Raw genomic sequence first — 12,837 nt, 5'->3', positions numbered from 1 at the left:
TTAAGCTAACAGTTGTTAACAACAGAAGTTAACAACTGAGTAACCACTTGACTCCCACATTGTTACTCAAAAGAACTGAAATCTATGACCATACAAAAACCTGTGCACCAATGTTCACAGCAGCATTATCCATAAAGCAAAAAGGGCAAACAACACAAATGTCTATCCTCAGAAAAATGCAAAAACAAGGAGGTGTGTTAAATCCTTGAGATGAGATATTTGACCCTGGAAAAGAGTGAGGTACTTACCCACACTGCAGCAGGAATGAACCACAAATAATTATGGCTGAGACAAGGAAACCAGTCCTGAGGCTGCACTTCATCTGATGTAATGTCCAGATTAGGGTTACCCAGAGATAGCAAACAGATAGCGCTAGCGGGGACTGTGGGAGCAGGAAGTGGGGAGTGACTGCTTCCGGTGTGGGAATTCGGGGTGGGGGGCGGGTATAAAATGTTTTGAAAGAATGACAGTAATGTTTGTACAACCTTGAAAATACACTAAAATTCACCACTCATATGCTTTAAAGGGGTAAACTACATTCCAATTTTTAAAATTTGTAAAAGAACTATTTGTTTCAGCAATAAAATGCTCCGGGGGAAATGAAGTAATATTGAGTTCTTAGCTTGAGCAAAGGTGAGTTTTTCCAAGACTGGGACACATGATGTTCTTAGCAGATCTGAAGTTTTTCCAAATGTATCATTGTACAAGGTTAACAAGCAGACTTCTGCAAAGGTCAGCTGTGATCACCCCAGCCCTACCCATCAACTACCTTCACTGTTTCACATTCCCTTCCAGTCGAGGCATGTGCGGACTTTTACAAGTCTATAATCCTTACAAGTAATCACCCTACATTTCCCACACGGCCTTCAAAATTATCATTAAATGATTGTAATTAGCCAACATCTCTAATTTCCTTAATGTTCCCCTCTTCAGGTGTCATTTCACCATTCACAGGGAACGTTACAACATCCATGAATATCAAGGCCAACATGACCCTTTTCTCTTCTAGAATCACTGAATAAAGATTTCAGAAAAGAAACTGCTAACCCAAAGACCGGTTTTGGAGTCCTGAAAGCCTCCCCCAGTTGTCCCAGTTACACTGCTCTCAGTGACACAAGCTCGCTATATTAACATCACTGTTTTATACATTTCATGGAATTAATGCCGAAACCGTTTTATCAGAGTAATCTGAGAATTTCCTTTTGTATTAAGACCTGGGACATTCAGGGGCTCTCAAAGTCCTTGAGAGCTTGCTTTAGACATTTTCATCTTTATTATCCCTTCCTGTCACCTCTAGTTAAAAAGTAATTCTTATAATCTTGGTATTTGTACTTTAGGGAACTTAGAGCATGTAATAAATTGTAGCCAGCTTGTCAAGTTAACAGTCTAAACAGGGCAAGCACAGAACTCAAAAGAGGGTTGTTTGGTAAGATGGCCAGTGAGTAGAGGGGCTTGCCACCAAGAGGGCTGAGTTGAACCCCAGGACCCACATGGTAGAAGGAGAGGACCAGCTTCCCTGACGTCCACATTACACCAGAGCACACATAAACACACACATGATAACGCATTTTTTAAAAAAACTTTTTTTATAAAAGAGAAAGGTGGGGGCACCTTCACTAATTAATCTCGTTTAAGATTCTAACATTTACAACTGCTATAAACCCCATGCTATGGTCTCCCTGACTGTCAGATCTCCAGTCTGGACTAAGAACTGCTATTGTGAACTTGCCCATGCAAAATTCATATTGAAACTTAATCCCCACCATGGGGGTACTAAGAGCTGGGGCCCTCAGAGCCTGCCGGGTCATGAGGGTGGCCTCAAGAATAACTCAGGCCCTTATTGCCAGGCTGGGGGGGAACTAACCTAAGGCTCTGTTTTGCCCTGTCACTTTTCTGTCATGTCAGGACAAGGTAAGAGAGCCTTTACTAGACACCAAATGACCTGTCTGCTCTTAGACTTCTCAGCCTAGAGAACTGGAAAGATAATTTCAAACTATCCAGTTTCTGAAATTTTGTTACAGCAGCATGAACTGAATCTGTTCCTGCCACAATATACAATTACCAATAAAGTACTGTTCTAATAACTAACTGGGCATTCCCCCCCAGGTCCTGTTAGAAACCATTTTATATTTATTTTCACTTTTTTTTTCTTCTGAGACAAGTCTTGCTATGTATCCCAGGCTGGCCTTGAAATCACCATCCTCCCCCTCAGCATCCAAGCACTGGGATTGCGGGTGTGCACACCCTGCCCGGCTCACATTAGTTCACTGCATAGCATGAGTTAGAGAACATCTCCATTTTCTACTAGGATCAAAGAAGTAAGTAACTATCCAAAGCACATTGAGAGAAGCCTACTTTTTTTTGGGGGGGGGGGGGTTCGAGACAGGGTTTCTCTGTGTAGTCCTGGCTGTCCTGGAACTTTGTAGACCAGGCTGGCCTCGAACTCAGAAAAATCTGCCTCCCTCTGGCTCCCAATTAAAGGCACATGCCACCACTGCCCGGTGAAGCCAACTTTTCTTAACTTCATTAACAAACAGCAAAGTCAAGACAAAATGCACTGGTCCAGGTCTGACAAGACATCGGTATGAAGACAGAGAGCCCAGTCAGTACAATATTTATGATCGTGGCAGCACTGAAACAAAACGGGAAGGCTATGATGAGCAGTTAGGCCAATAGGGCTTCTTTCCTCACCAGGGTCTAGTATGCAATCAATGGCTGCAGCGGGCAGCCTCCTGGTAACACATGGCCTGCTGCTTGTATGGGTTCCCCTAAGCAACTTGGAAGAGTTTTCTGCTATGTGTGCATGTATCTGATCTCAATGCTAGACTCGAGGCAGGTATGTGGGTACCACTGGAAATCCCCAGGGCATGTGATCTGACCAGGTCATCAGGTCCATCTGCACCAAGCTGCAGAATAAGGAACATGTGATTGACACCCCATGTAGCGCCAGGTTCAAGTTTCCTTGTCACCAGACGATCTACAACTCAGAGAAGCAGCACTTTCCTGTTTAATGAATTTGAAGACACAGTAGCTGAGAAGCAGCTTATCCCTGGTGGTCAAATATATCTGGAGTAGTGGCCCATGGACGAAGGGGAGACCTTGTACCCCTGAAGGCTTGCACTGTGCTGAGTCCCACTCCCTACCAGTCATGTTTACTAGTAAATCTCACATCGAGTCTGCAAATAAATAGGTAAGTAACGGAGGAAAATAAAACCAGGGAAGTGCTTGGTACCGCCTTGTCCATCACCACCTAATCTGGCTTAACAATACATGTTCCACAAAGATCGCTTGCTATTCGTTCCCTATCTCCCATTCCAAAGCCAGCTCCGCCGCTGTGCAACCCCCAGCCCTGATGAACACCTCAACACAATGTTCTGTGAGCAGAAATGAAAAGAGCCAAGAAGCCTCTTACCCTGCAGACCTAAATCCAACCTGCATTGCTCTAAAAGAAAAACCAACTAATGAGAAAGTATGTCGCTAAATCAACAGGAGTATTTATATTTAACAACCAGAGGCTTTGTGCAATCTATAGACTGATACCCATGTCCCCAAATAACCTCCCACTGTGACCATAATAAAGTAAAACCTCAATTATCAGCTAAGCTAAAGTAAAACACAACATAAAATCCCATGACACAATCAGACCTATTATCTATGTAACAAAATGCCATCTGACGATTGTTTGAGTGCAAGATATCTGAAATATTGACATCAAAGTCACAAGATAAAAGCCAGTGGCAAGCCTGAGAACCTGATTTCTCAGTGATGTGGCTAACCTTTAACTCTGAATAAGAGGAGAGAGGGCTGGTCCATTAGTGTGGAAAGAACCCCAGCCCAGAAGTCGGGGATGTGAGTTCTGGTCCGGTGGGTGTGCCTAGGTTGTAAGGCGTGGCTCTCCTTTCCCAGATTTACTTTCCTTATTCCAAGGACTGAGGAACAATGTTTGCCTTTCAGGCTTTCCCCTATGAAGGTCCTTGGGGTGACTTAATAGTGATAGATCCCGCAGCCCCTTTCCTAGCACCTACAGGTCACAAAGACTCTGAGTGAGGCCTAGAATCTTCCCTTAATAAGTGATCCAGATCAATTTTGTCACCTAGTAAAAACATCAGCAGACACTGGACTAGAACTGTGCACCTTGGTTAACCTGTGACAAAGTTAATGCATGGCACTGCACACACACAAAAATAAGGTCACAGAGCCATACTGAGCCACTCCTTTTGACACCTGTCACTCTTTAAACATCAATTTTAAAGTATCCTTCTATATTCTAGACAAGTAAAACATTAAATTTGGTAAGGGAAAACTATTTCCATACTAAGCTCTTAACATGTAATAGGCAAAGACTTACTGGACTATTACAGAAACAGATTTATGTACTTAATGGATTTATTTATTTGAGATAGCGTGTTCATAGCCCAGGCTGGGCTTACTATGTAGCCAAGGATGACCTTGAACTCTTGACCTTTCTGCCTCCACCTCCCAAGTTCTAAGATTACAGATATGTGCCACCCTGTCCAACTTATATGGTGCTGGTGATTGAACCCAGGGTTTGGTACATGCTAAACACCTTACCAACTGAGTTTTCAATGAAAATTATACATATACCTTTGCATGTGTAACATTAGAGAAATAAGCAGAAAAGAATCCCACCAAGTCCTAAGCAGCTGTAAACCATGAGTCCTGCAATACTGGAATGCAATTCTTACAAAGGAAAAAAGAAAAGAAAGAGACAATAACTGGCTCCTACTTCTTCCAAGTCACCATGGTGGAGATAGCTGAGTAGCTGGAACCCACAGTCTGTTGATAAGAAGGTAATGACAGGTAACGGAGGAGCCTGACGGACTTTCTGCACACAGAACAAGTAGCTTTTTGTTGTATTTTTCTTCCCATTGCATTGGGTCGCTTTAGACAGTTTCCTAGAGTTCTCATCATCTGATAATAGGAATTTCTGAGCTAATTTTCTTATTTGATTTATAAGCAGCTATAAAACTAATGGCTGGTGGAGCCATGAGGAGCGGGCTTGAAAAGGATGCCCATTTGCAACCAAATGTTAATATGGCAGCTACAATTAAAAATGATAAAATCAAGGCTGAAACAGAAAGCAGACAGATAAATGAGGGTGGAGAGGTGGAGAGGTGGCTAAGAGCACTTGTCGGTTCACAGAACCAGGGTCAGATTCCCAGCACACACATGGAAGCTCCCCACCTCCTCAGGCATAAGACATTTGTGTGGTGCACAGACATACATGCAGACAAACACTCATATACATATTCATATAATAATAATTAATAATAATAACAATAAAGCAGTCATTAAAGCAGCATACTAAGGCAGTATAATGCTACTGTAAAATCCGCAAAAGGGATCTCAGTGCTGGATGTGTGTGTAACTCTTGCAAAAAGAATTTCTTGGTATTATGGTTACACAAGAAAAAGTATCAGTATATTACAATATTTAAAAAGAGGGCACCAACTCCTACCCGCTATCACCAAAGCATTGGTTCTAAAAACAAGTCGCATTTCTTATAAACACATGTAGAGGCCTCTTACCCAGTAGGCTATAAGGCAACATTTTGTCAAAAGCCCAGATCTCACACTCATTAAAACAGAAACACTGGAGCTGAAGAGATGGCTCAGTGGTTAAGGGCACTTGCTGCTCTAGTAGAGAACCCAGGCCCAGTTCCCAGCACCTACATGGTGGTCACGGCCACCCATTACTCCAGGTCCAGGGGAGCTGATTCCCTCTTCTGACTTCCACAAGTACGAAGAGTGAGCATAGTGCCCACACATACTCACACATAAAATAAAATAAATAAATTTAAAATAAGGCAAATATCAGCATTTCAAGCTAGTATAAGAGATTAATTAAGAGAGTGAGTTTTGGGGGCTAGAGGTGTAGCTTAGTACATGGAATAAACAAATAAAAAAATAAAAATAAAAAAAACAGCTAATTCTGATGCTACACAAACATCAGTTAAAACTCCAAATTGGTGAATTACTATGTGACTTTGAAGAAATTATTCAATCTAAGCCTCAATTGTCCTTATTGGCAAAATAGGGATAACACTCCATTCAGACTTTCATGAGAGTTCAACAAGGTTCTTTTCAGAAGGCCCTTCAGCACTGTGCCCGGCAGACAGTAAGTAAAGGCACAAACCCATCTTTCTCATCGCCATGACGATCGAACTATAAAACAGGCATTACTACCTTTTCCCCTCAAGCAAGGCTACCCGGTAACTGTAGACAAGGGTTCTCTTTCCAACTCCCAAACCTCCTGTCCCCACCGCCTAAGAGAGAACTAATCAGACTGATTATCAACAGCAACAAGAAGAGCTTCAACAGAGACCAGCTTAATTCTGCAGGGAATACCCAACGAGATCTGGGTTAATGATCTAACTAGTCTGGAGTTACAGTGGGATTTGGGGAGCCTTGGTTTTGTTCTTTCTGTGTTTTTAGAAATGGAGATAAGAGGGAGGACGGAAGAAGAAAGTTTCCAGAGCACCCACACACCATGCGTTATTTATCACAAACACACAAAACAGATGGTGGCAGGAGCTGGTGAAGTGGCTCAACCCACAAGGGTACTTGCTGCCAAGCCTGGGTCCTGAGTTCAACCTCCAGGATGAAAGGAGAGAACCAACTCCCACGAGTTGTCCTCTGATATCTCTCTCTCTCTCTCTCTCTCTCTCTCTCTCTCTCTCCACACACACACACACACGCAAAGAGAGAGAGAGAGAGATGCACATGTACATCTGCACGAGCATGTGTGTGCGCGCACACACACACACACACACACACACACACACACACACACGAATAAATAAACCTTAAAAGTCTTTCAGTTATTTCAGGGAGCTGAGGGTATAACCCACTGGTAAAGGGCTTGCCTACCACGGAGGCCATGAATATAATCCCTAATACATTAGAAAAAGTTATATCTAAATTACAAAATCATGAGAAGAAAAAGAAATCAGGTGAACAATTTTAACTCACACAGTAAAAAGGACTAATACCTGGGCAATATTAATACCTGCTTTAAAAAGTACCTGTGAATTTAATTATAATTTCCTGTTAGTGTACCAAATATAGTATCACTTATAGTATGTAAATGAATATATATATTACTTCAGAATGTGAAGGATATTGTGAAGATCATTAGTATAATGAATACAAAATATATTTTTCTTTTTTGTCAAAATATATTGCTATCAAAATACAAATGTCATTGATTCAATTTCTTTCTCTCTCTCTCTCTCTCTCTCTCTCTCTCTCTCTCTCTCTTTCTCTCTCTCTCTCTCTCTGAGTGTTGAATGTGGTTTCATAAACATTTTACTAAAAGAAAAGACCAGGTGGCTACAGAGATGGCTCAGTAGTGAAACACTCACCGTCCATGCAGAGGACCTGAGTTTGGCTCCCAGCACCCACATGGCTGTTGGCTCCCAACTGCCTGGCAACTCCAATACCAGGGGATCTGACAGCTCTTCTAACCCCTGAGGGCTCCTGCAAGTACTAGGTGCGGGTGCATATGCTCAGGTGCACACAAAATCATATAAAATTAAATAAATAATTTTTAATTAAAAAGAACACAGAATTAATGCAACTAACTATAAAGTTAAATTGACCAAATTCATTTCTCAAAAAAAAAAATCAAAAGGAATATTAAAAAGAACAGTTATTCCTATTCTTTAGCAAATAGCCATTCTGTTCTTTTAAAGACATGGCTTAAATCTCCAATTTGCCACCAATTAGCTGTCTTTGCTTCTCAGAATGTGTTAGTAGACTGACAGGAGCACCCCTTTGCTAACCAAATGCTGCACATCTCCCTGGACAAGAACTAAAGGGAAGTGTTAAGTGTGCTTTTTCTAGCACTAACCTCCCAAGTAGCTGGAGCTACAGGTGCACATCATGATGCCTGACTTAGCCTGGTATTAGCAATCTATAAGGTGATGTGCAAAAATCTGACCAGCATCAAGAGCAAAGGACACAATAAACTGTACCAGCACTGGGAACTCAGAGGCATCCTCCAGCCATCTCCCTGTGTCGCAGATGAAGGAAGACACTACTAGCTCAACACTCTTAATAAGCAGCTTGGCACTGGACTCATCCCCCAACGCTCTGGAGCTAGAGATATTGGACAGTTTCTTTTTCTCTCCTGCTTTTAAATGCAAATTACTAAGTCCTGAAGCACATTCTGCTCTATTTTTTTTTATATGAAAATTACTGCATTGTGGTCCTGTTCCAGAGAGGACACCATTCATCCAAGAAAAGGGAGTGAGGACAAGCAAGCACCCCATCCAGTGAGCTGTCACCAGGTACACACGGCCTTTGTTGGGCTAGCGACCCCATTAGTGATCGAAATTCCATGTGAAGAATGAGAATTTGGTTTTCAGGTCATGCAAGGTTACACACACATTGCAATGCTGGTAGTGCAGGCCAAGCACCAGTGACAAAACTCAGCATCCCTTGCTTTTCAACAACACTAACTATTGACTGGAAACTTTCAACGTCTCAATATAATAGTACAAGTTGCTATTTCCCTATTTATGACAAAGTATGACAGACAAGACCTCAATGCAAAAACTGATGTGCTGTAAGTGCCCACATGGCGGGCACCGGGACTTCGCCTCTTCCTGGCTAATGCCCTAGAGCCTGGAGTGCCTGAGACATACTTCATGTTAATGTATCAAGAGATCAAGGTTAAAAGAAGAACACTTTTAAACTGGAAAAAAAATATGAGGAAATAAATCATAATTAAGAATGATATTCATCCCACTGTCACAGGTTCAAGCTCTCTGCCAAACCACACTTGCTTTAGGGAATTGTACTTGCTTTCAGATAAACAGAAACTGTGAAAAAAGACAGTTATAGCCTCATAAAAAGTTAACTTACCGCTAACCTTTCCAAGTTATGTATTAATAACTAAGTTTGCTTTAAACAAAATAAGCCCCCTCTTTTCCAGCCTGAGAAGTCACATCCAAATAATGTGGGGTTCATAACGGTACTTCCTTTACCCCTGCTCCACCCTCAAAGACCTTAATCTACCCTACAGGATGCCAGAGAGCCAAGGACAAAATCTATCAAAAATGTCAAAAATGTGCTTCCAGTCTTTGAGATATCAGCATGGATGTTTAAGGAAGAAAGAAAGAAAAAAAAAGGAGGACAGCACTGAGTTTTTTTTTTAAGGCTACTTAAATATTTTCCAAATGTCTGTGATCAGATGTAAGCGAGCTGGTCTGTACTTTCACCTACAATGAATGAAGTAGATCCCTCAAGACCAGAGGCCCCTAGAGGGTCAAGTTGCAAACACTGGAATTACAAAGCCTGTTTTTTTGATGGTGTAAAAAGGTAATGACAGTCTTGGGCTTTTAAACCTAGAAGTGCTCACTAGTTCAATCCGTCCCCAAGTCCATGCCATCCTTTCAAATTTGCAATTAAGAAAGGGAGAAATTCCGGTCAACTCTCCTTGGGGGGTTGGTCTGGGGGTAGAGGACTCAAGGAGGGAGGAGGACGGAGACAGAAAGAGCAAAGCCAATTAAAAAAAAAAAAAAGCAAAACTGCCCACCTTTCTTAAATTCTTCCAGCATAGCGTCCAACTTGGTGTCGTTGAAAACGAAGTGCAAAGGGTGATTGTAAAACTTGGTGATGGTTTTCAAGGGAGTACTGTCATCCGGATCCACGAAGGCCAAGTCTTTGACAAAGAGCAGGTCCACGATGTTGGAACGTTCTCCCTCGAACACTGGGATTCGAGTGTAGCCACTCTCCATGATCTCCGACATGGTGTTGAAGTCCAGGATAGCCTCGCCGGTGATCATGAAGCAGTCCCTGAGGGGAGTCATCACGTCCTCCACCGTCTTGGTGCGGAGCTCCAGCGCCCCTTGGATGATGTTCAGCTCCTCCTTAACGAGGTCGTTATAGGGGTCAGTAACCCGGAGCATCTCCAGCAGTTTTTCCCGGTTATAGACCGTGCCTATCTCCTGGCCCAGGACGCAGTCCAGCAGTTTGCTAACCGGGTAAGAAGCGGGGAAGGTCATCATCATGAAAAACTTGGTGAGGAAGATGGTGTTGGCCCCTACCGCCAGGCCGTGTCGGGAGCAGATGGCTTGGGGCACGATTTCTCCGAAGATGACGATGCCAATGGTGGAGACCACCACCGCCACAAGGCCTGAGCCGGCAATGTCGTCCAGCAGGATGGTGAGCGTGGTGTTGACCAGTACGTTGCCCAGCAGCAGCGAGCACAGCAGGTAGTTGCCCTGCCTGCGCACCGGCTCGATGCGCTTGGCATAATTCTTCTCTTTCTCCGTGCCGCAGTTTTGCACGATGCGCAGCTCCATCGGGTCCAGAGCCATGAGCCCCAGGTTGAGGCCGCTGAACATGCCCGACAGGCACAGCAGCAGCGAGATGAAGATCACTTGCAGCCAGAAGGGCAGCAAGAACTTCTTCTCCTCGCCCACTATCATCTTGGTGTCCTCACCGTCGTGGTAAATCCAGGTGGTCTCGGCCCACGGAGGAGGCGGGAGTCCGGCCACCCCCGCGCCACCCTTGCCCCCGACGGCGCCACTCGCAGACCCGGAGCCGCCGGTGCCCAGTGCGGGCGTGGAGAGAGACGTGCACAGGTAATAAGACTTGCTCTTCTCCATCTTCCGCAGCGGTTTGATTTCGATCTCGATGATGCCCGATGTGCGGCGATTGAGAATGATGTGGGGCAAGATGATGATGTCTGAGGTGCGGATGCCGCAGCGCTGGGGGCCGCTGTCCGGCTCCGGAGGCGCGGGGCCCCCCAGCCCACGCTCGCCGGGTGTGTGCCGGCGCCGCTCGTGCTCAGTGAAGGCGATGCGGGACCACGTCTCGTTGTTGATGTTCTGCCCGTACACCCGCAGCTTGACCCGGGTCCGCTCGCTCACCCGCAGAGCACCCCCTTCCATGAACGACACGTCGTTCGTATCCTCCAGCCGCAGCCCGATGATCACGGTCTCCTCGTTCTCGCCGGCCGCCGTGCAGCCGCCCGTTCCCCAGCAGCAGCTCAGCAGTAGCAGCGGCAGCAGCCGGCCCGCAGCAGCCTGCAGGACCCCCCGGCCGCGGGCACTGAGGCTGCGGCGCGCCGCCATCTTCCAAGTGGGCAGTGCGGCGGCTGCCTGCCCGCCCGCCATCTTTACTTCGGGTTCACAAGCGCCACAGCCAATCATAGGGTGGCTGCTCCAGCTGAGGCTTCATCCTTCCCACCCGGCGGCGCGAGCGCAGGCACCGGCGCCCGAGCAGGACCGCAACCGCGCGTTCGCGCCCAGCCCTTAGCTGTCCTTCTCTCTGAATGACACTGATTCGGACTGAGCCAGCTGAGGAACCCCCGGGCTCGAGGGAGGAGGGAGCGGAGGGAGGGGCGTGCTAGCCTCTCCCTCGAGAGGCAGGTCTGCCGGCCAATCAGGAGCGGGTGCCCGCCTTCCCAGCCAGGGGGGCTGGAATGGGGGCGTGGTTGCAGTCGGCGTGCCGCACCAATGGCACGGGAGGTGGGAGGGGAGATGAGGGCCACTGTCCTCCTCAGCATGCCAAGTTTCCAACTGAAAGGCGCGTGACTCTTGTGTATGCGAGGGGAGGAGGCGTGGCCATCCCGGACGCAAGAGCCAGTCAAAGATGAGCGCTGTAGGGATGGGGGCGTGGTCTTCCTCCAGGCGGCCAATGAAAAGGAGCGGTCCGCGGGTGCGGCGCTCCCTGTGGGGTCTCTGTAGTAGAGCCTCGCGCGCGGCTTGGCAGCCCTGCAATACTGCCCTGAGGCGCGAGGCCTCAGGTCCTTGCTGCAGGGACTTGCGGGCTCCACGGGGCTCCGTGTCGCCGCAGAATGGGCTGAGCCCTCCTTCCGTGGGAGCACCAGAGCGGACTGGAGACGGCTTACGGTGCACACAGCCTAAAACCAAATCGGGATACTAGTCGAGCCCCCCAGCCCACTACTCCTGCGTGCGACGCCTCTGGAGATTCGCGGCGACAGGGTGGCCCTAGCAACGCCGAGGACCTGCGGTCTCCGCGCCTCTGAGCGCCCTCAGCTGCTCACGATCATGTGGCGCCACCTGCCGGCCCTCACGGACGACCTTTGATGTTTTCTAGCTCTCAGCAACCCCCTCGAAGTGTGGTCAAATTCCCAAACTTTGTAATCACAGAAATTCTCCTGTAGTTCTGCTGTAAGCACAGAATGAGATGGATCCTGCTTTTTGGTTTTGTTTTGTTTTTTTAACGTGCACCCAGGCAATTTGGGGAAATAGGAAGGGGAGGCCATCCTGAGAAGGCCCGTGAGAGCTTATTATGAAGTGCACTGGTCAACCGCTGTTAGCTCCGGAGAAGATACATTGTGGAGCACAGCTCACCAAGACCTCAAGTCCGTTGCATCAGAGTAGACGCAGTAGCACAGTAGTTCTCAAACTGAACTTCCTGCCTCCCAACTGAAGCGCGTTTTAGAAATGTTTTCCTGATCTTACTTTGTAGTCCATAAACACAATACCCTTCCTTTTTTGTGAACACCCACAGTGTTTTTTATAGTTTCCAGGACGAGTGGTTTCTGGGCTCATTTCAGGGGTATCCTCGCAATTCTCTCTTCTTTTATGCGTGTCTTCATCCGTTCCCTCTGATCCTCTAGCTAGTGACTTGTCAACCCAGGGCCTGTTGCTCCCTTCTTGGAGCCCTCCCCTGACTCCTCATCTTCTGACAAAAGCCAGAGAATCACATCGCCTACAAGGTTCTGCAAGCTCTGCCCCAACAAGGCTCTGTAATTTTCTCAGTCACTGCTAGGGGATCTTCCTGGGGTCTTTGCATGTGCCATTTCCTGTGGATGGGACCCAACTTCTTTCAGATGCCA

The 12,837-nt window shown here is 46.4% G+C and overlaps 1 protein-coding gene across 2 annotated transcripts in view; it reads right to left on the bottom strand.

Annotated features, from left to right (window-relative positions):
* Nucleotides 1-11,359, bottom strand: part of Cnnm2 (cyclin and CBS domain divalent metal cation transport mediator 2) — a 118,385-nt gene extending 107,026 nt beyond the window's left edge. Inside the window, exon 1 of one of the 2 annotated variants that reach the window (XM_021201245.1) lies at nt 9,562-11,359. In XM_021201245.1, coding sequence (XP_021056904.1) covers nt 9,562-11,182 — 1,621 coding nt within the window. In that variant the 5' untranslated portion in view covers nt 11,183-11,359. The remainder of the gene's footprint in view (nt 1-9,561) is intronic. The other variant, XM_021201263.2, reaches the window with a different exon arrangement.
* Nucleotides 11,360-12,837: the final 1,478 nt, after the last annotated feature.

This window comes from Mus pahari, chromosome 1 (genome assembly GCF_900095145.1).
Source record: "Mus pahari chromosome 1, PAHARI_EIJ_v1.1, whole genome shotgun sequence".
NCBI lineage: Eukaryota > Metazoa > Chordata > Mammalia > Rodentia > Muridae > Mus > Mus pahari.
The sequence above is the reverse complement of the archived record's forward strand: the minus strand, read 5'-3'. Positions and strand labels throughout refer to the sequence as shown.